Source organism: Enoplosus armatus, chromosome 8 (genome assembly GCF_043641665.1).
Source record: "Enoplosus armatus isolate fEnoArm2 chromosome 8, fEnoArm2.hap1, whole genome shotgun sequence".
NCBI lineage: Eukaryota > Metazoa > Chordata > Actinopteri > Centrarchiformes > Enoplosidae > Enoplosus > Enoplosus armatus.
This window is the reverse complement of record NC_092187.1, coordinates 28,722-56,203: the sequence shown is the minus strand read 5'-3', so window position 1 is coordinate 56,203 and position 27,482 is coordinate 28,722. Positions and strand designations below refer to the sequence as shown.

The window sequence follows — 27,482 nt, the reverse complement described above, 5'->3', positions numbered from 1 at the left end:
GACATTCATTCAGGACATATGCACAATCAGTATGGCAGGAGTATTGGGATGATAATGAAACTGGAAGACATCTATATAATATACAAAGACATGTCGGTGCTGGGAGGAGGGTGGGCTGGAAACAAAGGGAAGAAAATGTCATCACTCGTCTGAGAATAGGTCATACAGGTCTCAGCCACAGCCTCAGAATCAACGTCTTCAGTCGCTCAGGAAGTCAAAACACCTTGACTTTTCATTGTCAGGTCTCTTGGGGAAAACAGCAGGCACGATTTACAATGACATTAAGTTTTTTAATGAAACTGGTTCAGTTAAAAGAATGTAGAAGTTTTTTTTGTTTTGTTTTGTTTGTTAGTTTCGTTTTCTGCATAATCTCTTCCACACTCCAGTCCAGTTGGTGGCGGTAATGCGCCTCTACGCTGGTTTGCCAACCGCCAATAAACGCCAAAGATTTAGCTCTAACTGTCAGACAACGTGGAAAGATGGTGCTCGACTTGGACCTGTTTCGGACCGACAAAGGCGGCGATCCAGAAGTCGTCCGTGAGACCCAAAGGAAGAGGTTTAAAGATGTAACACTCGTTGACAAACTGGTCTCCGCAGATACAGAGTGGAGGAAATGTAAGTGCCTTTTTATTTCTGTTGTTTCGATCATAGAAGCTAACGTTAGCGCGGTTGCTAATGATGCCAATATTAGCGTAGCGTCCGTGTATTTTCCACTGGAGGGGAGCTCACGTCATACTCAAATTGTAAAAATCTGGCATATGCATTGTTAGTATGAGAATACAGCCCAATGTTGGATCCCATCTAGGGCATTTAAAGACATCGCGCAAATGTATATCTTGAAATGCTTTAAAGAATATACTTGAATTCGCTTGTTATCTCCACGCTCTGCAATCGCAAGTTAACGCTAACGTTAACCACTGCGAAAAATTATTCGCAAATTATTATTGAAATAGTCACCCTGGTGCATTCTATTCAAGCCGTATTTACCAGTGGGCATTGTTTTAACAGGATGTAAAATATTTTATCTTGTCAATTCGTGAATGTTTGTAATTTTGCTAACGCTAGGAATTTATTGCCAGATTCGAATGGAGTTTGGTATGATCTCACAGGAGAGAATAGCACGCAATGGGGCTAATGTTAGCGCAACTACCACATCCACATGAGCCATTTGGTTATCCTCCACGTAGTTAAAGGTAATTGCTTAATATCAAGTGTGTAATAGATAGACGACAAGCACTAGTTAACCACACGTTCCCATAATCAAGTCAAATATAACGTTAAAACAAGTTGTTGGCTAACGCCGGGTTAGCTTACCGATGCCGAGTAAGAGCGTGCAATCTGATGCAATCCCAGCCAACAGCATACGTCAACCTCGCCCTGCAGCCAGTACAGTACAGCTGCTACTATTAAAGTAACAAAGGTAGTTTGTTTACATTTTTTATCTTATCTCGTTTTTTGACAGCACAAGAGTGAGCTGAACACCTGCCACCAGCTCACACACTTTGTACTTTGTACAAGTACAGTCCCATGCACTGACTGACTGTGATTTATCCCCTAACAGGCCGCTTCACTGCAGACAACCTCAACAAAGCTAAGAACCTCTGCAGCAAGAGCATTGGGGAGAAAATGAAGGTGAGGAAGCATCGGGACACTGACTCACTGGTCGTTGTCTCTTGTAACAGAGTGAGAGGGGTTAAATAACACTGCCAGTATGTGTCCAGCAACCAGACCTGTAATTTTTTTTCTTTTTGTAATACCTTTCTATGTTGTGAATGTAGAGGAAGGAGCAAGTTGGGGAGGATGAGTCTTTACCTGATGAAGCGCAGAACTTGGAGTCCCTAACAGCTGAAACACTATCGGTATAACTGTCCGTGCTCCTAAGCGCTTGTCCCCACCGATAGGGCAGCATTTTTGCATTTTGTTCAATGAATCTCTAAAAAGACAGAACTTAAAGCTAACAAATTGCTTGTTTTTTTTCTTTCCTTGCTTCTCCTCTCCTCTCATTTTTCTGCCTCAGGCCCTGACAGTAACCCAGATCAAGAGGGTGCGTTTGTTGGTGGATGAGGCAGTGGAGAAATCCGACAGTGAGAGGATAAAGCTCGAGGCCGAGCGCTTTGAGTACCTGAGGGAGATTGGCAATCTTCTGCACCCATCTGTACCCATCAGCAATGATGAGGTGGGTGCTTTGATACAGGCAGATCTGGTTAAAAAAGGAGCTGATTACATTGCTGTAAATCCATTGTCATTTCACATATTGTCACATTGATTGACATGATCTTTACCAATAAAGTCGATTAGATAACACACGACCCAGCAATTATCATGACATGTCAAAGTATTTTCAAGGCATTGTGACCTACTATTAAGGCATTGTGACCTACTATTAACTGTATTAAAAGTTGTTGGTACCAGAAACAAAAACTAAAATATTGCTCTTACTGTATAGAGTTTTGGGTATTAAATGTCTCGGCATGCTTTGTCTGCAGTACTACTGGACTGCCAGAACCAAGACGTTATAGGTAGACATTTTGGGAAATGCACTTACTCACTTTCTCGCTGAGAGTGAGATGAGCGGATCAATACTACTATCATGTCTGTACGCTAAATATGAAAGCTAGCAGCTGGTTAGCGTAGCTATTTATCTCCTGGCTCCAGCTCCATATTTGGTGTACAACTATACGAGAGCGATATCGATCTTCTTGTGTATCTCGGCAGGAAAGGACATCAGGAAATTTCCCAAAACTTCTCTGTCCTGTAATTTTTAGCTGGAGTGACATAAATTAACTTTTTTGTTTGTCTGACCAACAGGTCCAAACCCAAAGATATTCAGTTTAAATGATATAAAACGAAAAGGAGAAAAATATATAAGCATTTTTTGACTAATTTAATTTCTTATCAAATTGTTGCATATTAATTGTCTGTCAGTCGACTAATCAGCTCAATCTAATATTTCCTCTGGTTTCCCCCTTACAGGATGCAGACAACAAGGTGGAGCGTACCTGGGGCGACTGCACCGTCCAGAAGAAGTACTCCCATGTTGACCTGGTGGTCATGATTGATGGCTTTGATGGAGAGAGGGGGGCTGTTGTGGCTGGGAGCAGAGGTTACTTTCTGAAGGTGAGTTCTTTGAATTGAAGGACAGAAAATGGTAAATCACTGCAAGAAACAAGCTGTTGAGTTGTTTCCCTCTCTTCTGTTGTATTCAGGGACCGCTGGTGTTCCTGGAGCAGGCCCTGATCAATTATGCCTTAAGGATCCTCCACGGCAAGAAGTACACCATGCTCTACACACCCTTCTTCATGAGGAAAGAGGTCATGCAGGAAGTCGCCCAACTCAGCCAGTTTGATGAAGAGCTTTACAAGGTATGGAAGCTTTTACTGAACTGAGCCTTTACCTCAACATCTTCTGTTAACTTGTATTTAACTTAAGAAGTTGCTGTCACGGATCTGACTCGAGTGAAACCTTAAGGGTGGAGAGGGATATTCTGTCCTTATAGAAATATATGCATATTGGATATTGGTATAAGAATGAAATGAGATTATTTTATGAAGTTTGTCTGGAAGATGAGAAAGCACAAAGAAACGGGAAGATATAAAGTCGATAGCAGCATAACTAGGGGCTGGTCCAGGCAGCCCTAACTATGATTTCTTATCAAAAAGCAAAGTTTAAAGCCTCCTCTTAAAAGTAGAGAGTGTGTCTGCCTCCCGCACCCAAACTGGGAGCCGATTCCACAGGAGAGGAGCTTGATAGCTGAAGGCTCTGGCTCCTGTTCTGCTTTTGGAGACTCTAGGAACCACAAGCAACCTTGCATTCTGGGAGCGCAGTGCTCTAGTGGGGTAATAGGGTACTATGAGCTCTTTAAGATCTGATGGTACCTGACCAGTAAGAACTTTGTAGGGTGAGGAGAAGGATTTTAAGCTCTATTCTGGATTTTACAGGGAGCCAGTGCAGCGAAGCTAATACTTGAGAAATATGATCTCTTTTCCTGGTTCCTCTCAGTACATGTGCCGCAGCATTACGGATCAGCTGGCGTGTCCTCAGGGACTTATTTGGACAGCCTGATAATAAGGAATTGCACTAATCCAGCCTAGACGTAAAAAATGCATGGACAAATTTTTCTGCATCTGTTTGAGACAGGATCTTCCTGATGTTTGCAATGTTACGGAGATGAAAGAAGGCAGTCCTTGAAGTTTGTTTTACGTGGGAGTTAAAGGACATGTCCTGATCAAAGACAACTCTGAGATTCCTCACGGTGGCGCTGGAGGACAGGGCAATGCCATCTAGAGTAAGAATATTGAAGAGGTTCTTAGATGTTACAACCGATACCCCCACCCAACGCGAATATCACATTGAGTGACGGCTGTTCTACGACCTAATCTTTAGGTTTTCGAACGGACTCCCAAAATCTACACGCAAGACCGCTTTAGCCTGCTTAGGGAGTCTGGTTACGTTCCCGGAATATCATAACACTAGGGCCTATATAGTTGACTATGTGCCAACGACCGGATATTAGCAGGAATATCTGCGTGTGATAGGTGTTTGAAGATTGGTGGTACCCCAGTAAGACCTTGAAGGAAAAGATCAATACTGGGGGATGTCCACACGGAAGGGTGGCGGACACTCGCCTGATTTCACACTGGGTCGCCTCAAATGCCCAAATCCCTAATTCACAATTTAGAGATAAAATTTAGGAAAACCCTCCGTGTCCCAACTATTTACAAACTTCAACAGTAACCACCAAACAATCCACAGCAGCAGCAAAACATCAGACAACTGAGTTAAACCTATTCAACATGTCCTTCCATGTTAAACATCATCATATACACATAGCAGCTTTCTTAGAATTCATCAGTCAAAGCCAAATTATTATCTACTGTCGGCCTATCTCAAGGAGAGGAGTCTTCTTACCTGAGGGAGGCTACTTAGATGATCTCAGAGAGGAGCAACACAGGACTTTGGTTGGAATGTACAAAGTACAACCCAATTTTATTGGAGTCTTATCAAAAAGAGTTAATGGATACAAAATGTCCAAAAAGAAGAAAATAAAACCAATCAAGTAACAAAGTCTCACAAACAACTAAGGCAAGAGCCCAAGCAGTCAGTCAGTCAGAGGTGACAGGTCTCTGGCATGCACGCAGCAGCACGCACTCGCACCCCGATGTCTTCTTCTGCATTCCCTTTTATAACCCTTGCCCCCTTCCAGGGGGTTGGGGGTTCAACAGAGGTCCAGTTTATGTAGTAGAATATGATGGTCAATGGTGTCGAATGCAGCACTAAGGTCTAACAAAACAAGTATATGATGGTCAATTTGTCTGATGCAGTTAGGTCATTTGTAACTTTTACCAGTGCTGTCTCTGTGCTATGGTGCGCTCTGAAACCTGACTGAAAGTCCTCAAGCAACTTATTGTCATGCAGAAAGTCACACAGCTGGTTGGCGACTGCTTTCTCAAGGATCTTGGCAAGAAAGGGAGGGTTAGATATAGATCTATAGTTGGCTAAAACCTCTGGATCAAGAGTGGGCTTTTTAAGAAGTGGTTTAATTACAGCTACTTTAAAGGACTGTGGTACACAGCCTGTTTAATAAAGACAGATTAGATGAAGAAATGGTTCTAGTAGGTGAAGGTCGATGGGAGAAAAGGTTTTACAGCTGATTCCTGATAACACGGATCATCATCAAAAGGGCTTAAAAAAGAGAAAAAAGGGAGAGAAAGTGGCGGAAAAAAGACAAAAGGGCAACAAAAACTTTTTTTTGTGTTTGCTCTCCTTTTTCGCCCTCCTCTCTTTTTTTCTCTTTTGGCCTAGTTCTCTTTTTTTGCATTTCCTCTCTTTTTTTTCACCTTTTCTCCCCTATTTTCGCCGTTTTCTCTTTGCGCCGTTTGCTCTTCTCTTTCATTTTGTCGCCTTTCTCTTTCCTCTATTCTTGTCTTTCTCTTCTCTTTTCTGCGTTGGCTCTTTTTTTGCCTTTTCTATCCTTTTTTTCACCCTTTTCTTTATATTCGCCTTTCTCTCCCTTTTCACCTTTTTTTCCTCTCTTTTATCGCCTTTTTCTCTAAAACCTTATTGATACCCATCCCTAATGTGACAGCGGATTTCTGTCTGTTGTTCCTCCTTCTGACCCACAGTGTGTGTCTGTTTACTTCAGGTCATTGGGAAGGGAAGTGAGAAGTCAGACGACAATTCCATAGATGAGAAGTACCTCATCGCCACCTCCGAGCAGCCCATTGCGGCCTTCCTGAGGGACGAGTGGCTCAAGCCCGAGGACCTGCCTGTCCGCTACGCCGGCTTCTCCACCTGCTTTCGACAGGAGGTGGGCTCCCATGGCAGAGACACCCGCGGGATCTTCAGGGTGCACCAGTTTGAGAAGGTACGTTGCAGTACAAAAGGAGTGTTTCATATTACTTTTCATTGTCAGTTAAATACAACGTTACATACATGGCCACTTTTTGTTATCACTTATCTAATTACTAGATTTGTTAAATTATCTAGAACTACATGCCAGGCACACACTAAAGTAGTCTAAATGACAATAATGATTAACAATACAAGTAAATTGGGGATTGGTATACATAATTGATATACCCTTTTTTGTTTTGGTATTTTTGGGGGGAAAAAAAGTAATGATGTGGTGGTTTTCTCTCCTTCTCCTTGCTCCTCTTCTTGTAGATTGAGCAGTTCGTCTATGCTTCCCCACATGATGGCAAATCCTGGGAGATGTTTGATGAGATGATAGAGACTGCAGAAGAATTATACCAGTCACTAGGGATTCCTTATCGCATCGTAAACATCGTCTCTGGTAGGTCCAACACACGTGCAGTTGTAGCTGAATCGCTTCTGAGTCTATTGGAAAGTATCTAATAAACAAAAAGCTCTACCTGTTAATATTCTTTCCAACCAAATAGCAGCACATTCTTTAAGCCCTGGGAACAGCAAGAGGAAGAATTACTCTTGAAATAAACGTTTTTAATGTTTCCTCCATTACACTTTACAGTGGTGTACTGTATAGTAGCGTGGATCTATTCTTTTCAGTTTCATTTCTCTTGTTTGCTGTTTTTCTCTTCCACTCTTTCATAATCTTGATTTATTCTTTAAAACTAATAAGGCGGTGTTAACATTTGGTTAACATTAACCCTTTGAAAACGGATCCTGTTCAAATCGATCTAAAATGAAAACCGTAATAGCTAGAGCATTTATTTTCTGTCTTGAGAGTCATCAAGTTGTAGCTCGTGATAATCAGAAGCAGAGCAGCAGGTTGGAAAGTCAGATTGAGATTGAGAAAAATAATCAGTTGTCTTTTTTTGGGGGGTCTTTTGTGTGTCTTTTTTTGCCTTTGATGGCAAGAAAAAGATTCTCAACTGAGGAGGTACTGGACATTTTGTTAGCGAGCAATAGCTACTGGACTCCTCCTTCAGTGAGGATGAAGACCGTTTTGCTGAAGGCAACGATCCGTTTCAATTTTAGATTTTTTTTTATTTACCACACAATTTCAATACTTTTATCAATTATTATGGTTTACTGACTTACATAAGCTTTTAGCTTTGGTTGTACAGATTTATAGGGATATGAAGCATTTGAAGATACTCCAAGAAATGACATCACAATAAGCACAAATACCAATGTAGGCACTGGCGGACCATTTCTATTTCAGAGTTCAAAGGGTTCAACCAATTTCCCATCCCCAGTCCTTCTTGTTTGCTGTGGAAGAATACTGTGCACAAATAGAAGCATTTGAGAGGCTTGTGCAGTATTGCAAAACTAACCCTGATTCAATTCAATTCAATTCAATTTTATTTATATAGCGCCAAATCACAACAAAGTCATCTCATGACACTTTACAAAATAGAGCAGGTCTAGACCGACTCTTTATAATGTTATTACAGAGACCCAACAGTTCCCACCATGAGCAAGCACTTTGGCGACAGTGGCAAGGAAAAACTTCCTTTTAAGAGGCAGAAACCTTGAGCAGAACCAGACTCTAGGTGGGCGGTCATCTGCTTTGACCGGTTGGGTTTTAGGGAGAGAGAGAGAGAGAGAGAGAGACAGAGACAGAGAGATAGACAGAGAGATAGACATAGAGATAGACATAGAGACACAGATAGACAGACCGACAGACAGACAGATAGGTAGGCAAAGATGTATGGCAGCACTAACAGTAGAAATAGCTGTAATATTAGCTGAGATTAATAATAGGAGCTTTAATAGTGACAGAACTACGACTAAACATAATAACTGTAGTGATGAGAGTCAGGCAGGCCCATGGCGGCAGCAGCACCCAGGCGTACCAGGACCACGATCCACAGCGACCTACGAGTCGACAAAGCACAAAGAAACTCCGGGGAAGAAATAAAGTTAGTAACATGCATTGGACTGTGATGAATGTGCAAAGATGACCCTGATCATTCCTGGTCGTTCAAACGTCATATCTTAGGAGCAGGAACTTTTGGCAGGGCAGAAAATATGACCCAGCAACCAAAACGGATTCTCTTGAAAGGCTCCTGGTTAGAAATTCCTGCTATTAGTTTACTTGCTGTTAAGGCACTAAATTACTTGGCACAGGAAGAACTCAGTTGAGCTCACAATCAATTGGTCGATTGACAAAGAAAATTATCAACAACTATTTTGATAATATATTAATCATTTGTCTTTTTTTCATTAAAAAATGCCAGAAATTCCCCAGCTCTAGCTTCTTAAATGTGAGAATATGCTGATTTTCTTTGTCTGTGTGAATCTTTTTGGGCTTTGGACTGTTGGTTGGACTAAACAAGAACACTTTAGATGTTACCTTGGGCTTTAGGAAGTTTCATGACATTTTAGAGTCAATTAATGGAGAAAAGAATGTGCAGACAAATCGATAATGAAAATAACGAATTGCATTATTCTTTTACTAGTACAACACACTCCATGGTTATTTTTAATATAATACATCTACTGTTTTCAAAAAGCCTGTCTGTTGAGGCAATGACTCTCTGGTACAGTATAGTACTGGAAGTACGTGCTGAGGACGCTGTAGTAGTGTGCTTGTCGGAAACTCTAGCTTCGTTCCACATTTGTATCCAGTTTTTAAGCCTCATTTTACACTACATTTTTATGTCCCAGTTTTTTTTTTTTAAATCTATCGGCAAATGTACAAGGCAGGGGGGTGTTTAGACTTTTTATATTTTTGTTGTACGACAGCCTGCCGAGCCCAACACAACCCGGTTTGTTTCTAGTCTTGGAAGCCTGGGAGGACGGCCATGTGTCAAGACGCTTCAAACTGCATACCGAAGCCTAATCTCCGCAGGGAGTCCACTTGTTGGACCCGTGTTAGTAAATTCTGCCTCTTGCTTTCCAGTCTGTGACCTCGGTCACTGCTGCCATCGCTTTAGCCGCACTCTTAGCTTCCACACCTGGCTGCAGTTAACTTGTGCGGCCCGAAACATACCTTTTTTTTTGTGTGGACAATTTTAATATTTTCTGGAAACTCCCAGCTTTCTTTGGGATGGCATTCACCCAAATGGTCTGGGCTCACACACTCTAACCGACAATTTGTTTTTCACAATCCTGAACTCCCCCTCACCTTGACGACCCGCCAGCCACCTCATGTCCACTCCTGGTCACTTCTGGTCTACACCAGCAAACCTCTCCCTCCCCTGCAAACCACAGTAGCTCCACCTTGTGGTTAGGTCTGTCTTCAGGTACATCCAATTTAATACCAATTAAGTGCGTTCCTCTGCCAACTCCCAAGCAATTGAGGTTGGCTCCTCTTAATGTAAGATCACTTGTAAATAAATCTTTTTTTATGTGACGATTTTTTCAAATAGCCTAGAGCTCTTCATGATCACAGAATCTTGGCTGACACCAAATTATCATGCTCCCCTACTTGAAAGATAGCCCACCTGGCTACTGTTTTTTAAACCAGCCTAGACTAACCTGAGCCAGCCCTAACTATAAGCGTCAATATCCGCTAACTACTTATACTAACTACTGTATGTCATCACAGGTGCCCTAAATCATGCAGCTAGTAAGAAGCTGGATCTGGAGGCCTGGTTCCCTGGCTCCGGTGCTTTCAGAGAGCTGGTCTCCTGCTCAAACTGCACCGACTACCAGGCCAGACGCCTCCGCATCCGCTACGGACAGACCAAAAAGATGATGGACAAGGTGAGTGCTCTGTTCCAGCTGTACAGCTCGATAAAGATCTGTTTGATAATGCAGCCGAGGCTACTGTTGGGCAGCTGATTGAATGCAGGAATGCCTCTCACTTTCCTTGGCAGACGTTTTATCCTGTCTGTACTCAACTTGCTTCCTCTTTGTTTGTTATATAGGCAGAGTTTGTGCACATGCTGAATGCGACCATGTGCGCCACCACACGTGTGATGTGTGCCATCCTAGAGAATTACCAAACCGAAGAAGGCATCGTTATTCCAGAGAAGCTCAGGGAGTTCATGCCTCCTGGTAAGCTGTGCTGAGTTGTTTCACATCTGGTGTGTGCTGTGTTCATTCAAAAACATAACAAATGGCTGCCATGAAGCATTTGGTCAATGAAGAATTACAGGCCAAGTGGAGTAAGTTGTTTTACAAACTACTTAGTCCAAGGTGACTTCAGACCAGTCAGGAGGGCTGTAGGCAGTTCACTCCATGTCATGCAACGACACCTGTCTGCTGCTCTGAAATCATGACAGCAGCATGTATACCACTCATGTCTGTACACTAAATATGACGCTGCAGCCAGATGCCAGGGGCGACACAGCACATTATAAACATGTTTGTATTGTGCTGGTGGCTTTAGAGGTGTTGGTAGCACAAAGAGTGGAAACGGGGAAATAGCTAGCCTCGCCCTGTCTGTGCTTACGTATGGGCTGTAGTTTAATACTTAGTGTACGAGAGATGTGTGGGATCTTCTCATCTCACTCCACAAGAAAGCGTTTAAGTGTAAGCACTGTCGTAATGATTTTATGGTGTTTCCTTGGCTCGCTATTTTCCAGGAAATTTTAAAATGTTTTACATTCATATGGAAGACCTTTTGAGTGTTGTTTTTTTATTTGTTTGAAGGCTTAAATACAGTGCATCCGGAAAGTATTCACAGCGCTTCACTTTTTCCACATTTTGTTATGTTACACCCTTATTCCAAAATGGATTAAATTAATTTTTTTCCTCAAAATTCTACACACAACACCCCATAATGACAATGTGAAAAAAGTTTTTTTGAAATTTTTGCAAATTTATTAAAAATAAAAAACTAAGAAATCACATGTACATAAGTATTCACAGCCTTTGCCATGAAGCTCAAAATTGAGCTCAGGTGCATCCTGTTTCCACTGATCATCCTTGAGATGTTTCTGCAGCTTAATTGGAGTCCACCTGTGGTAAATTCAGTTGATTGGACATGATTTGGAAAGGCACACACCTGTCTATATAAGGTCCCACAGTTGACAGTGCATGTCAGAGCACAAACCAAGCATGAAGTCAAAGGAATTGTCTGTAGACCTCCGAGACAGGATTGTCTCGAGGCACAAATCTGGGGAAGGTTACAGAAAAATTTCTGCTGCTTTGAAGGTCCCAATGAGCACAGTGGCCTCCATCATCCGTAAGTGGAAGAAGTTCGGAACCACCAGGACTCTTCCTAGAGCTGGCCGGCCATCTAAACTGAGTAATCGGGGGAGAAGGGCCTTAGTCAGGGAGGTGACCAAGAACCCGATGGTCACTCTGTCAGAGCTCCAGAGTTCCTCTGTGGAGAGAGGAGAACCTTCCAGAAGGACAACCATCTCTGTAGCAATCCACCAATCAGGCCTGTATGGTAGAGTGGCCAGACGGAAGCCACTCCTTAGTAAAAGGCACATAGCAGCCCGCCTGGAGTTTGCCAAAAGGCACCTGAAGGACTCTCAGACCATGAGAAACAAAATTCTCTGGTCTGATGAGACAAAGATTGAACTCTTTGGTGTGAATGCCAGGCGTCACGTTTGGAGGAAACCAGGCACCGCTCATCACCAGGCCAATACCATCCCTACAGTGAAGCATGGTGGTGGCAGCATCATGCTGTGGGGATGTTTTTCAGCGGCAGGAACTGGGAGACTAGTCAGGATAGAGGGAAAGATGAATGCAGCAAAGTACAGAGACATCCTGGATGAAAACCTGCTCCAGAGCGCTCTTGACCTCAGACTGGGGCGACGGTTTATCTTTCAGCAGGACAACGACCCTAAGCACACAGCCAAGATATCAAAGGAGTGGCTTCAGGACAACTCTGTGAATGTCCTTGAGTGGCCCAGCCAGAGCCCAGACTTGAATCCGATTGAACATCTCTGGAGAGATCTGAAAATGGCTGTGCACCGACGCTTCCCATCCAACCTGATGGAGCTTGAGAGGTGCTGCAAAGAGGAATGGGTGAAACTGCCCAAAGATAGGTGTGCCAAGCTTGTGGCATCATATTCAAAAAGACTTGAGGCTGTAATTGCTGCCAAAGGTGCATCAACAAAGTATTGAGCAAAGGCTGTGAATACTTATGTACATGTGATTTCTCAGGTTTTTTATTTTTAATAAATTTGCAAAAATCTCAAATAAACTTTTTTCACGTTGTCATTATGGGGTGTTGTGTGTAGAATTTTGAGGAAAAAAATGAATTTAATCCATTTTGGTATAAGGCTGCAACATAACAAAATGTGGAAAAAGTGCAGCGCTGTGAATACTTTCCGGATGCACTGTATATATATATTTTTCCCCCTACTTGTCTTTCTCACATCCAGGTTGGACTGAGATCATTAAGTTTGTCAAGCCCGCTCCTATTGATCAGGGGCTGGCTAAGAAAGCAAAGAAACAGCATGAAGGAGGGAAGAAGAAGCAGGGAAAAGGAGACCAGAACCTGCCCAACGCCATGGAGAGCATGTCCGTCAACGACTCATAGAATCCAATGTCGCATCACCACAACCGCAGATAGAAACTGATGGAATAGAGCCTGGTGTATAATGATCGGGTGTCAGTTTTGCCATTTCTCCCAAACTAAAATTGTTGGAAAATGAGAAGACAAATCTCTCAAATTGGCACTTAATGTTATCTCTCTGCTCTCACCCATCTACACTTCACTTCAGAGTCCATTGGCCACCTGTCTCTGTCTTTCCCTTCCTCACGTCTGCAGCCACACTGAGCCTAAGACCAACAGATAAGACTACTAGAGCGTGTTGATATATTCAGAATCTGCAGCTAAATTTCTGTAGTGCAGATAAACTACAGGTTATTTACAGGTACATGTTTGTCCAGCTTTTTGGGATCTGTAATTATCATCGAAGTGTGGTTTCCAAATGCATTTAGTATAACTGATCACTGACTTTAAATCGTCGTTCTTTGGCTCTGTGTTGAGACTAAAACCCGCATTTCTTCTGTAAAACATGGTTGATTACTTAATGTCTGAAATGGCTTTAAAGAAATCCATCTATCCATCCATCCGTTTTAGGCTTCCTGTCATGCTGTCTTCTGACCACAATCATCATCTCTGGCCATTGTTGCTGCTTGCTAGCTTACAATTGAGACATTGACATTGTCTGTATGCACTTGCTAATATGAAGATATATATGTATGATTGAGGCTTGATGAAGTGGCACACGCTGTAAACAAATCTTAAATACAGTTGGTAAGGAAGTTCTTTTTTGTGTGTTTTTTAATGAGTCTTAGTACTACTGTTGATCAACTCTTGACCTAAACCGGATTATAACTCATTTGAAAGCCTTGTTCTGAGTCTCTCATTCCCAACCTGGAAAACACTGAAGCCAGTTTTATTCGTTATAGTCTATCGCGCTCCAGGTCCATACTCTGAATTCTTATCTGAATTCTCAGAGTTTTTATCAGGTTTGGTCCTTAAAACAGACAAAGTAATTATCGTATCGATTTTAATATTCATGTGGATGTTGATAAGGATAGCCTTGGTACTGCATTTATCTCTTTATTGGATTCGATTGGCTTCTGTCAGAGGGTACAGAAACCCACTCACTGTTTTAATCACACCCTCGACCTGGTTCTGACATATGGACTTGAAATTGAACATCTAATTGTCTTTCCACAGAATCCTTTGTTATCGGACCATTATTTAGGAACTTTTGAATTCCTATTATTGGACTACACGCCATTTGTCAAAAAAGTCTACACCGGAAATCTATCTGATAGTACTGTAGCTAAATTTAAGGAAGTGATTCCATCGGCATTTAATTCAATGCCATGTCTCAATAAAACTGAGGACTCCTATGCTATCCTTCGTCTCTCCCAAATGGACGATCTTGTTGACAGTGCTGCAGGCTCAATGCAACTGACACTTGACTCTATTGCCCCTCTTAAAAAGAAGATAATAAAACAAAGACAGTCAGCTCCATGGTATAACACCCAAACCCGCAAATTAAAGCAAACAGTGCAGAAACTTGAAAGGAAATGGCGCTCCACCAAACTGGAGGAATCACGTTTAATTTGGCAAGATACTCTTAGAACTTATAGGAAGGCCCTCTGTAAAGCCAGATCAGCCTATTACTCATCATTAAGAGAAGAGAACAAGAACAACCCCAGGTTTCTCTTCAGCACTGTAGACAGGCTGACAGAGAGTCACAGCTCTATTGAGCCATGTATTCCTATAACCCTCAGCAGTAATGACTTCATGAGCTTATTAGAGACAGAATTGATCACCTTGTGTGTTCAGGTGGTACCTTACCTTCAAACACAGGAATCTCAGAAACAGCTGTAAAACCTGATATATATTTAGATTGCTTTTCTCCCATTGACCTTCACCAAATTACTAAAACCATTTCTTCATCTAAGCCATCAACTTGTCTCTTAGACCCTATCCCTAACCCCATACCTGAAAAGAAGAATTTTGGCATCAACACTTTATTCACACCCTCCCAGCTCACTCCTTCCTATTGGACGACACTCTTTGGACGATATCTCCCGGACCGAACGTCGGAGAGACTTGGAACCATGATCCGTCTGCCATAATTTGACCACGCTGAACACACCAGTCTTGGTTCCATGTCTCTACGACCTTCCGTTCCCGAGATACAACCACTTACAATACTAGTACTTACCTGATGCTCCAGATTTTCAAAAAACCTCACTCCAGAAGTGGTACCAATCGACTCAAAATGTCCTGAAACATGCTCCTATACATACCTGAAAAGAAAATATTCACACCCTCCCAGCCCACTCCTTCCTTTGGACGATATCTCCCTAACTGAACGTCGGAGAGACTTGGAACCATGATCCATCCAATGTCTCTACGACCTTCCGTTCAAAGACAGGAAATGACGTATCTCAGGAACGGACAGAGTCGGGGGTGGTACCGTTGGAAAGGCCATACCCGAATTATATCAGACAGATCATAGTTTCAGGTCTCTACGACCTTCCTATCGAAAGTTATTCAACAAAAACGGTAAGTTAATGGGTAACAAGGTATTAATTAAATGTATAATGTTGTTTCTTACATGTTATATGGATGTAGAAACTTCTTTTTGCTGTCATTTCACCTCTGAGCCTCCTAGAGACAAGCCGTTTTTTGCGTGCTGCTCCGTCAAGCCGTCTTTTGGTTTATATCACTTTCCAACTACACAAATAACTGCTTCTTTTTCAGTAGTATTTACCTGTAACTGACAGTGAATCTGAAAAGAACAAGAATAATGGATTTGCCTGATGAACTTTTTGCATTTGAAAAGTTCAGCAGTGTGGAAGACTTCATGCATGCTGATTTGTATGTGGGACTACATTCTACAACAGTGTCCTATCCCCATCATTTTCTGAAATACATGTTTAATGTGGATGGACTGGTCATAGAGTTTGACAAACTGCAAGGGCTGCTGGATGGGCTGCACCACATCTTTCTCCCACGTTTCAAATCACCTTTACTGAAGTCACATTACCACATGCTGAAGAAACATGAGGACTTGACCAAATCCAGTCCAGATCAAAAATGCTGTGGGACACACACTTGGATATGTAGATGGTGGGTACTATCTGAGTCATTCTACCAGACGAGTGCCATTTGGGTCCACAACGTTTGATGAAGTGTATAAGGCACAAAAAATGTGCCAAAGTGTGTTTCTGAAGCTTAAAGCTTTTAATTTCATTGTTCTTGTTAACATGATATATGAGTAAATACTATATTTTTTGAGAGTGACATACTATTTTTAATCATTTTCATGAGTACATGGCCATTTTCACATGTCCATATTGACCAACATAACATTTGCATCCAAAATATCACCAAATACATTTCAGATTTTTATCAAACCTTTATTATTTCCACGAGTATAAGTGTGTCACTGATTCCATAAAATATATTTATTCAAAATAAAAACATTATTTTTGGTAAAAATGTTATTATTTGTGTGCGTCCCTCAGTTTGTCTTACCACCCTGTCACACTCACCAGTTTTGCCTATAAATAACTGACTGTTGCTTTAAGTGACATCACAAAGAGGAAGTGACATCATTTGGACCTCTGGAGCAGCCAGGAACAAAGAAGGCAAGTTCTGACATTCTTTTTCATTGGTTTTTTGTTGTTTTTTCATGTTAGATGAGGTCCGTCAAGCTCAACCCATCCACCCCGTCACGCAATATTGATAGGGAAAACTGTTTTTTATTAAAAAATTTACACTATTAATGTAAAGAAAACAATATTTTCAATTGAAAGTATACTCACTTAGGTCAGGAACTTGACCACATGGAGAACAACGGCCATTTTAGGATGAAATTTACCACCCCGTCACATACCACCCCGTCACAATAAAACATGTGACGGGGTGGTAAGTCAAAAATAAAAACATTCTTCACCCGAGATGACATCAGTCGGATAACGACAGGAAGAAAGCAAACAATTACCAGGAACAAGGTGAAGAAGCAGAAAAGGTTTCTGGTTGACACAATGAAAAATCTCCACAAGAAATTTCTTGCTGAAAACACACATAACATATCGTACTCCCTTTTCTGTAAGCTTCGGCCATTTTGGGTTGTACATCCCACTCTTTCTGATTAAATTACATACTGTCTATTGATGGTTTCCAAAAAAGGACATTTTACTAGCAGCAAAACATTAGATTTTTTAAATTTATTTAATGTACCATCACTCAAATAGTGTACATATTGTCCGTGACGGGGTGGTACAAAAATGGCTAGAGGTCTCAATAAAAAAGGATATTATTAATAAGGATTTTATGCCTGAGGTGGGAAAATATGTTTTCTTGGAGGATTAACATGTCTTTCATGTTGTGGATTTTGAAAAAAGGAGTTTGCTCTGCATGAAAATTTTACAAATTGCAAAGTGGAAATGGCACCTGTTTCGGAGAATGACTCATCTACTGTTGACTGTTGCCCCGTCTGACAGTACAGCACCAGACACAAGGCTGTTCAAAAAAGACCTGTACAACATTCTGGCCACAGAGTTGCTTAATGAAGTGACTGACAACTTCAGACAGTTACTTGCCAACCTGTCCCCAAAGGATATGAGCAGACCCACTATCCAAAAGCAGGTCTCTCATGACATGAGTAATTACCACGTGTTGTTGCAGGATTCCCTGTTCAACCTGAACCTACTTGACCAGGCAATTGAGAAGGCCAACACCTGCTACTTCATAAAGGTGAAGGTCTTTCTTAATCAGTTTGGCCAAAAAGATACCGAGACCCTGGAAATGTATGCACGCTGTCTTTTAAACTTACTAACAATGATTGAATTTTTTTTGTTTTGTATTAATTGTTTATACGTATTCAGCATGGGTTTTATGATTATATTTATAAAGCACTTTTTCATCCATATGAGGAGGAGCCTTCTTCTTTTATCTTTCTATTTTATAATCCTACCCCGAACCCAATCCTGACCCTAACCCCCGTTGGTGACGTCATTTTTTGGGACTGAGTTGACTGGTCTGATACGGTTGGTTCTTTTAGTTTTTATTTCTTTTATACATTTTAAAACTGATATAAATAATGCATACATATTGTTTTTTTACTAACTTGTGTGGGTTTTTACTAACATAATTTTATCGGTTTGTGGATATATTGATGATTTCTTTCTTTTAAATAAATATATAAATTTTTGCACTTTCTTTTAGATTTTATCCTGGCACTTATTTCTTTATATATACGATTTATTCTAGCACTTATTGTTTGTTTGTTTTTTTAATTTGATAACCTATTTTAACCATATGTGTCAGGGGGAGAGTCCCCCCCACACAGAGATCAGTGTGGGTGGCGCGAGGGGGGGGGGGGTCACTCCCGCTGACACCCCTGGTCCTCCACTCCTCCAGGACAGGGGCCTGGTAGTGTCACAAGTTAAGCCCAGAGAAGGCCACTCGACCTCGGGGGAGCTTACTGACCCCCCCCACAAAAAAAAAAAAAAAAACGAAAACTCCTTTAAAAAAAAAATAGGTAATAGGAATGATCAGGACACCCCTGGTCCCCCTGGTCCTCCACTCCTCCAGGACATGGCCCTGGGGATCCGTAACTGCTTGCCCAGGATGAGACTCTCTGTGTGGGGGGGACTCTCCCCCTGACACCCCTGGTCCCCCACTCCTCCAGGACAGGAGGCTGGTAGTGTCACATGTTGAGCCCAGAGAAGGCCACTCGACCTCGGGGGAGCTTACTGCGCCCCCCCCCCCCCCCCCCCCCAAGAAAAAAATGAAAACTACTTAAAAAAAAAAAAGAATGAACAGGGCGACAAAAGGCAACGAGGCAGTAATATTTCTGGAAGCCTTCTCTACAACATCAGTAACTGAGGAGGGTAAATAGCCTCCAGACCTCTGTGTGGCCCCCATGTTTGCCCAGGATGAGACTCTCTGTGTGGAGGGGACTCTCCCCCTGACACACCTGGTCCTCCACTCCTCCAGGACATGGCACTGGTATCCGTAACTGCTTGCCCAGGATGAGACTCTCTGTGTGGGTGGCGCGAGGGGGGGGGGGTCACTCCCGCCGACACCCCTGGTCCTCCACTCCTCCAGGACAGGGGCCTGGTAGTGTCACAAGTTAAGCCCAGAGAAGGCCACTCGACCTCGGGGGAGCTTACTGACCCCCCCCCACAAAAAAAAAAAAAGAAAAAAAAAGAAAAACGAAAACTACTTTAAAAAAAATAATAGGAATGATCAGGGCGACAAAAGGCAATGAGGCAGTAATATTTCTGGAAGCCTTCTCTACAACATCAGTAACTGAGGAGGGTAAATAGCCTCCAGACCTCTGTGTGGCCCCCATGTTTACCCAGGATGAGACTCTCTGTGTGGGGGCACTCTTCCACTGACACCCCTGGTCCCCCACTCCTCCAGGACATGGCCCTGCTACTCCGTAACTGCTTACCCAGGATGAGACTCTCTGTGTAGGGGGGACTCTCCCCCTGACACCCCTGGTCCTCCACTCCTCCAGGACATGGCCCTGGTATCCGTAACTGCTTGCCCAGGATGAGACTCTCTGTGTGGGGGGACTCACCCCTGACACCCCTGGTCCCCCTGGTCCTCCACTCCTCCAGGACAGGGGGCTGGTAGTGTCACATGTTAAGCCCAGAGAAGGCCACTCGACCTCGGGGGAGCTTACTGACCCCCCCCCCCCCCCCACAAAAAAAAAACAAACAAAAAAAAAAACGAAAACTACTTTAAAAAAAATAATAATAATAGAAAGAATGAAGGAATGAAGGCAACAAGGCAGTAATATTTCTGGAAGCCTTCTTTACAACAAAAGTAACTGAGGAGGGTAAATAGCCTCCAGACCTCTGTGTGGCCGCCATGTTTGCCCAGGATGAGACTCTCTGTGTGGGTGGGACTCTCCCCCTGACACCCCTGGTCCTCCACTCCTCCAGGACATGGCCCTGGTATCCGTAACTGTTTGCCCAGGATGAGACTCTCTGTGTGGGGGCACTCTTTCCCTGACACCCCTGGTCCCCCTGGTCCTCCACTCCTCCAGGATAGGAGCCTGGTAGTGTCACATGTTAAGCCCAGAGAAGGCCACTCCACCTCGGGGGAGCTTACTGACCCCCCCCCCCCCCCCCTCCACAGAAGGAAAAAAAAAAAACGAAGACTACTTTAAAAAAAAAAAAAATAGGAATGAACAGGGCCACAAAAGGCAACGAGGCAGTAATATTTCTGGAAGCCTTCTCTACAGTAGAGTAACTGAGGAGGGTAAATAGCCTCCAGACCTCTGTGTGGCCCCGCTGGCCCAACTGTTTGCCCAGGATGAGACTCTCTGTGTGGGGGGACTCTTCCACTGTCACCCCTGGTCCCCCACTCCTCCAGGACATGGGCCTTCTTTACAACAAAAGTAACTGAGGAGGGTAAATAGCCTCCAGACCTCTGTGTGGCCCCCATGTTTACCCAGGATGAGACTCTCTGTGTGGGGGGACTCTCCCGCTGACACACCTGGTCCTCTACTCCTCCAGGACAGTAGTCCTGGTAGTGCCACACATCTTTTTTCTTGTATGCCAGAATAACAGCATATTTAGAGGTTTAAAATGGGACTGAAGAACTTAATTAGTTTTATTAATATTTTTACAATATTTACAATATATTTCTCCATTATTGTAGGAGGTAATCTAAGATTTTATTTCAGATGTTCTTGATATTCCATAAAGGGTATCTTTAACACTCTTGTGTTTCCTATAACGCAATATGTCAGTCTCACTCATGATTGGTTGCCCATCAGCCAATGACAGATGAGCTTGTCTTGGCTATATATAAAGCTGCCCTGAGGGTTCCTCATCATTGATTGCACACCAGAGATCATGCAACGTCAAGTTTGAATTCCAATGCTTTGCATTGTAGTTACTAATATTGAATATAAATCACTAATGATTCCAAGTTTAGCATCCAAAGTACGTAATATTCCAAATATTCAATATAAATAAATATTTCTTCCACATTTAGCATCCAAAGTACTTAATGATCCATATATTAAATATAAATCACTAATGCTTCCAAGTTTAGCATCCAAAGTATGTAATATTCCATATATTAAATATAAATCAATATTGCTTCCAAGAAATATCCATTGCCTGTTGCTTTCCTTTATTTCAAGGTGGTTATTCTTGGGGTGATTCCATGGATTGTTCCGGGGCACCACAACCCAAATCTGAGGAAACACAAACTGTAAGTAGAAATATTATTAGAAATACGTACACATATACGTACATAATAGCACAACGCTACAAGTGCTGTGAATTGCATTGCACTGCGACCACCTTTGATCCCAAAAATGGCCAGAAATGGACAGGGCTGACATATGCATTAGAGCTCTCCGGTGATGTTTGTCCTGTATCCCTCGCTGCTTCTGTTAAGGAGCTAGAGGGTTGTGCTGTAGGAGGCATCACATATGCAATGTGCCATGGCAGTTTTTCACAGGCAAAGTCCTGCAGGGCAGGGCAGGTCGTTTGATGACACCAGGCGGGGCAAATGATAACCTCTGATAGTCCTCAATGTGTTGAACCCAATGGTGCCCACACTGTCTCCCCTCCTTGAGGATTTGAGGAGTTATGCAGCCACAAATACATTCCAAATTCTCATCTATTGTAAAGGCCATAGATTAGAATTTGGAATATTTCCAGATTTTAATCTATTAAATGGAGGCAGTTCCCGTGATCCTTTAGCATGACACAGAGGTCATAGGTCAGTGTCAGCCATATTGATTTAATCTCCATGAAAGCTGCATCAGCATTTATAGATGTGTGTATATATATATATATATATATATATATATATATATACACATACATTGTACTGTTGTGTATGACTATATATGTATTGCACTGAAATGTTTAAAGAATAAATAATAGTGAGGTAGTATGTGTCAAAGCAGGAATCAGTCTGTTTCTTCTGAGTGTCTGACACTTAAACAGTTTGATGGCCACAGGCAGGAATGATTTCCTGTGGCGCTCTGTTGTACATTTGGGAGGAATGAGTCTCCCACTGAAGGTGCTCTTTTGCCTGACCAGTATGTCATGGAGAGGATGTGAGACATTGTCCAAGTTGACCCCTAGCTTGGACAGCATCCTCCTCTCTGACACCACCGTCAGAGAGTCCAGATCCACCCCCACAACGTCACTGGCCTTGCGGATCAGTTTATTGAGTCTGTTGGTGGCCGCCACCCTCAGCCTGCTGCCAAACAGTTAAACAGTTACAATTCCAAATTTTAACACTGTTTTTCGTTCTAAATTTTGACTTTTGACCTATGTCAGAATCAGAAACTGTTTATTGCCAAGTAACATACATTACAAGGAATTTGCTGTGGTCTGAAGGTGCTATTGATTCGATAACAAATAAGTAGAATATAAAAAGTAAAATAAAATAGAATAAAAATAAAAGATAAAAACAAGATAAATAACAAACAGTGCAGATAACAAACAGTGCAGTTTTGACCAGAATAAAGTAAAGTAAAGTGTCCAGATAAAGTGTCCAGTAGGGGGTGGGTGCGTTAATGTAACGCAGGGGGGACGGGGGTGATGTACGTTAATATAACGTATAGCTTGTGTTTGTGTTCTGGGGGGGGGGGGGGGGGGGGGGGGGGTGTCAGTGTGAGTTTGTCAGGTTGACTGCAGAGGGGAAGAAACTGTTTTTGTGGCGGGAGGTTTTGGTCCTGATGGACCGCAGCCTCCTGCCAGAGGGGAGGGGGTCGAACAGATGGTGTCCGGGGTGGGAGGGGTCGGCAGCGATCTTCCCTGCTCTCCTCAGGGTCCTGGAGGAGAACAGGTCCTGAAGAGACGGGAGGTTGCAGCCAATCACCCTCTCTGCAGAGCGGATGATACGCTGCAGTCTGCGTCTGTCCTTGGTGGAGGCAGCAGCGTACCAGACGGTGATGGAGGAGGTGAGGATGGACTCTATGATGGCAGTGTAGAAGTGAACCAGCATTTTTTGTGGCAGGTTAAACTTCCTCAGCTGCCTCAGGAAGTACATCCTCTGTTGGGCTTTCTTGATGAGGGAGCTGATGTTCAGCTCCCACCGGAGGTCCTGGCTGATGATGGAGCCCAGCAGTCTTGCTGTGAACCAGGGTTTGTCGTTGTTATAACTCACCCTGGTCCGAGTTGGTACGCAGCAGTCCTCACAGAAGCTGATATATGAAGTCACAGCCTCTGTGTACTCATCCAGACTGTTGGTGGCAGTCCTGAAAACATCCCAGTCAGTACAGTCCAAACACGCCTTCAGGTCCTCTGCAGCTTCACTGGTCCACTTCTTCGATGTTCTCGCAACAGGCTTGGAAAGTTTTAATTTCTGTCTGTATGCAGGAATCAGGTGGACCATGTCGTGGTCAGAGTGTCCCAGTGCAGCGCGGGTGACGGCGTGAAAAGCGTTACTGACTGTGGTGTAACAGTGATCCAGAGTGTTCCCCTCCCTGGTGGGGCATTTAATAAACTGTTTGTATTTGGGGAGTTCGTGTCTGAGATTACCTTTGTTAAAGTCACCGAGGACAATAACTACGGAGTCCGGGTTGGTCCGCTCCGTTTCCAGTATCTGGTCGGCGAGTGCGCGCTGTGCGTCCTGCACGTTGGCCTCCGGTGGAATGTAAACACCGACCAGAATGAATGAAGCGAACTCACGGGGGGAGTAGTAAGGTTTACAGTTTATAAAAAAAGTTTCCAGGGAAGGAGAGCAATGCCGTCGGATCACTGTCACGTCGTTACACCAGCTGCTGTTAATGTAGAAACAAATACCTCCACCCTTTGTCTTGCCGGAGAGGTGCGCGTCGCGGTCCGCTCGGAGAAGCTGGAATCCGTCCAGCTGCAGCGCCGCGTCGGGAGTTCTTTCCCCCAGCCATGTCTCCGTGAACACAAAACAGCAGATGAATAAAAGTCCTTGTTTCTCCTCATCAGCAGCTGGAGTTCGTCCATCTTATTCCCCAGTGAGCGCACGTTAGAGAGAAATATTCCGGGTAGCGGTGTGCGTTGTCCTCGCCGGCGAAGACGCACGAGCGCACCGGCACGTTTCCCTCTACGTCGGCGTTGAGCTGCAAAGGTGAGAGCACCTTTGACCAGAATGTCCCATAAAACAGTTAAAGGTGCGAGAAATTCGGGAAACAAATCCACTGGAGATGTTCCCCTGATGTTCATGAGCTCTTCTCTGGTGAAAGAGCTCCGTGAACCAAAACAAAAAACACTGTTTACAAACAAAACAAGGCAAAACAATGCGCTCCAACAGACCGAGGCAGCCATCCGCGGCGCCATCTTGCAATATACTTCTACTGCCTCAAAGTAATTTAAAGCTCAGCACAGTCAGATCTTAATCATCACAAAGAAATCCAGTTTATTAGGCCGAGGCCTATCCATGCTTCCATGGAGATTTTTATCCACAGATGAGATATTTGTTTTCCAACACACCTCTCTATGTTCCACCTGCTAATAATGTTCTTCCTAGTTGATTTACTTTTTACATATATATTCTGCCACCATAAAACCAAATTTTTACTGTCGTCCCTCCTTTTCCACATTCAGTTTATGTCAGTGATGGTATTAAAAAAAGAGAGAGAGCAATGACAGACAATGCTGTGCAGTTTTGCAATTAATTTGACAGACAATAAAATGTATTAACAAATCTAGCAATATACACTGCACAAGTGGTGGATACTGCAGAGCATTGATTAACTAAGTGGGTTTTCACAAGTCAGTCACAAGCAGATGACTCACACCACGAAAGAATGTTACCTGCTATTTCATGTTGCACAAATTAGCCTGTTTATTAATTCCTTGTATTGATCATCCTATTTCCTAATTACTGTTTGAATGTCTACTTTTCCCTTCAGAGTGAAAGTGAGAGATTAGAAAACCTAGAAAAAGTATTTTTGGTGCTGAGTTTTATAGATGCACTGTGTTTCAGAAATAGCTTTCAATAACTGTAGTTGCAAGTAAAGGAAGGCATTGATTCACTAATAAGAGGCAACATAAAAAGGTTTGTTTATTTTCTCACTGCAAATTTTGCTTATTTTGCATGTAAAAGGACCCCACCAATGGTTACTACACTGTCAACACCTTCAACGAGCACCACGCCACTCCCACCATGTCCCTGGCCCCCAGCCAGACACCCGACGCAGTCCGAAGCCCACCTGCTGGAACTATGACTATCGGCAAGCAGCGTGTGCCCACCGGCATGTCCTTCACCAACATCTACAACACACTAGGAGCCGGTCCAAACCGCCTGTACGACTATAGCCAGCGCTTCGTCCTGGGCATGGGCAGCAGCTCCATTGAACTATGCGAGCGAGAGTTTCAGCGTAGCTCACTCAGCGACTCTAGCTCCTTCATCGACACGCAGTGTGACAGCAGCATCAGCAGCTACAGCAAGCAGGACACCTACGTGCAGTTTGACAAGGACAGCAAGACCTCAGCCTCATCCTCTTCCCACTATTCTCAGTCCTCCTCCCAGAACTCAGACCTCACAAGGCCTCTGCAGAAACGCATGCAGACCCACGTCTAACAGCTTGTGGGACCTTGACTGGTGTAACGAGGAGGAAAGGGATGTTCCAAAGAGCCATCTTACCTACACAGATGAGATCATTTTTCAGTGCTTCATTGGTATTCCAACAGAGGGACATAACATGGTTTGTAAATGCCAACTTTTGAAGCTATACACTACTAAAGACTTCTTAATCATGAGCCAACTTCAAAAAAAGAATTGACATAAAAGAAAAAAAATTAAAATCTCTGAACGTTGTGAGCTCAGCTGCCCCTCTGTCATTCAGAGCACTGAGGGCATTGTTAAAATAAGAAAATGGCTTTTCTCGTGAGCACCTTATGTGAGCTGGCACAGCAGCACGCTCTGTACATCAGTTACCAGAACACCTTGGTGACTTTTAATGCTAGTTGCATTAGAAATGGGTTTATCTTTTGTATCATGTGCTGTACATTGTTTTGGCTCTTTGTTGTTTTTCGGAGAATTGTGAGAATTTCTTTTCTAGTGAATGCTTTGCGAAGGATCTTTCCTCATGAACTGATCACAGAATGCATGGAGAAGTGGATGTGCCATCTTGAGCAATACACTCAAAGGCAATTTTCAGATGCTTTTGTTCAGTCACCTGCTGCTTACGGAAGGTATCTTTTTCCTTTTTCCTCCTGAAAGGACCTTATGATGTTTACAAGTGTGGCGCAAGGGTATTGAGATCTGTACTTTTCCCATTTAATGTGAGACACTTTCAGCTTGTGTGTGTACTGTATCTCTGGGGGGCACTTTGTAGCTGCCAGAGCAGGTTTCTAATTTCCATATTTGGCTGATATCATGTTGTTTACACTAGAGCTCTGTAAAACCCAGCATTTTGTTTACTGTAATTTGACTACTGAATGACAGTATAGATGAAGTGAAATTATTGCAGTTTGATATTTCTGATCTTCTGGGGACTTTGATGCCCACTGTTTTAAGTGAGCAAGAATGTTAGAGCTCGAGACAAAATGCTATCATGAAGTCTGACAATTAGACTGCTGCACTCAAGAAGAATGTCTAAAAAAGGATGAGCTACATGTACTACCACAATTTTCTGTTTGAGTACTTTTATGAGGAAATTAAAATAAGCCTATCTATGTGAGTGCCTGGGGTGGTTTAATAGGCAATCAGTCAAAGCAGCCACACATTAAAATCATGCTGTAATATGGATCCAAAGGGCAATCAGCCAATACAAGCATGATACAGCTGAGGAACACAAATAATAAGGTTAAAAATTGTCAGGAAGGGATGTGAATAGAGTGAAGAAAGCACAAAGTGGTACATTGCATCGCAACTCATGTTCTACAAATGAATATAACTGAATAGCATGGGTTGATGTACTGCCATAACTAAGCACTTACAGATGTATTAGGCTCACTCTTACTGTGTATTAAAATGAATCTCATCACTGTTATGTTTAGCAATGCTACCTTATATTTGGGGATTTCTGTTGTGACCATACATTACTGTACAGAAAGAAAGATGTTGTGTTGTGTGTGTTTTTATTAAAGAAAACTACAATATATGTCAATGCTACTTGATTGGAGGCATTTTTGTTCTCTAACTACAAACACAAACCCACACATTTGTAATGATATCTCTATTTGTTGAAGAAGTAAAGTGGGCCAACTCAGACTAGATCTTGCCCTTCAGATGCAGAGAAGAATGAATGTCCTCTACCATCGACTAGTTTGTTCAAACATGTGTGTCAAAATGTACACACATTTTTGTAAAAATAATTCCCAATCACAGTTACTATGTTATATGTTATTAGTAAATTAGTTGATTGACAGAAACTCAAACAACATTTTTTATAACTGAGTAAAAGTTTAAGTTTATCAACTGGCAGTCAACTTCTCTAAAGGGGGGTTTCTTTTCTTGTTGGCTGGAGGAAAACCTCAAAAAATGAAAAAAAAAACACTATTAACCTGAGGTGGTAATGGCACAAAATGATAAAGGTCAAAAGAAATAGCTCTTCAGTTTAACCCTGATATTTCTTGAGCCTAAGGTAAGGACCAGCCTGATGACGAGAGATCAGTCAGGCTCTACCAATTGTGCCAAAGGCGGAGTTTTTCACACTCAAACTCTATTCCTTTGTCTAAAATTTTGATATTGC

At 42.7% G+C, this 27,482-nt stretch overlaps 2 protein-coding genes across 3 annotated transcripts; both read left to right on the top strand.

Moving 5' to 3' along the window:
* The first annotated feature begins 454 nt into the window (after positions 1-454).
* On the top strand, positions 455-13,606 carry LOC139288641 (serine--tRNA ligase, cytoplasmic). Its single transcript, XM_070909990.1, has 11 exons — positions 455-615; positions 1,562-1,632; positions 1,779-1,859; positions 2,018-2,176; positions 2,974-3,117; positions 3,207-3,362; positions 6,143-6,364; positions 6,664-6,793; positions 9,977-10,134; positions 10,299-10,428; positions 12,714-13,606. Exons 1-11 carry the CDS (start codon positions 480-482, stop codon positions 12,869-12,871), a joined length of 1,545 nt encoding a protein of 514 aa, XP_070766091.1. The 5' UTR covers positions 455-479; the 3' UTR covers positions 12,872-13,606.
* A 3,736-nt stretch (positions 13,607-17,342) lies between these two features.
* On the top strand, positions 17,343-26,891 carry LOC139289073 (kin of IRRE-like protein 3). Of its 2 annotated transcripts, none has more exons than XM_070910578.1 (3): positions 17,343-17,572; positions 20,985-21,055; positions 24,890-26,891. In XM_070910578.1, the coding sequence occupies exons 2-3, from the start codon at positions 21,008-21,010 to the stop codon at positions 25,364-25,366; spliced, it is 525 nt and encodes a 174-aa protein (XP_070766679.1). In that variant the 5' UTR covers positions 17,343-17,572; positions 20,985-21,007; the 3' UTR covers positions 25,367-26,891. The 2 variants fall into 2 exon arrangements, with proteins under 2 accessions (XP_070766679.1, XP_070766678.1); XM_070910577.1 differs by having other exon boundaries at positions 17,343-17,865.
* Positions 26,892-27,482: the final 591 nt, after the last annotated feature.

Coding starts and splice junctions, on each gene's coding strand:
- LOC139288641 (XM_070909990.1), top strand. CDS start 480: ATGGTGCTCGACTTGGACCTGTTTCGGACCGACAAAGGCGGCGATCCA. Junction 1,633..1,778: donor GCATTGGGGAGAAAATGAAG/GTGAGGAAGCAT, acceptor TTGTGAATGTAG/AGGAAGGAGCAAGTTGGGGA. Junction 6,794..9,976: donor CATCGTAAACATCGTCTCTG/GTAGGTCCAACA, acceptor ATGTCATCACAG/GTGCCCTAAATCATGCAGCT.
- LOC139289073 (XM_070910578.1), top strand. CDS start 21,008: ATGGATTGTTCCGGGGCACCACAACCCAAATCTGAGGAAACACAAACT. Junction 21,056..24,889: donor AATCTGAGGAAACACAAACT/GTAAGTAGAAAT, acceptor TGCATGTAAAAG/GACCCCACCAATGGTTACTA.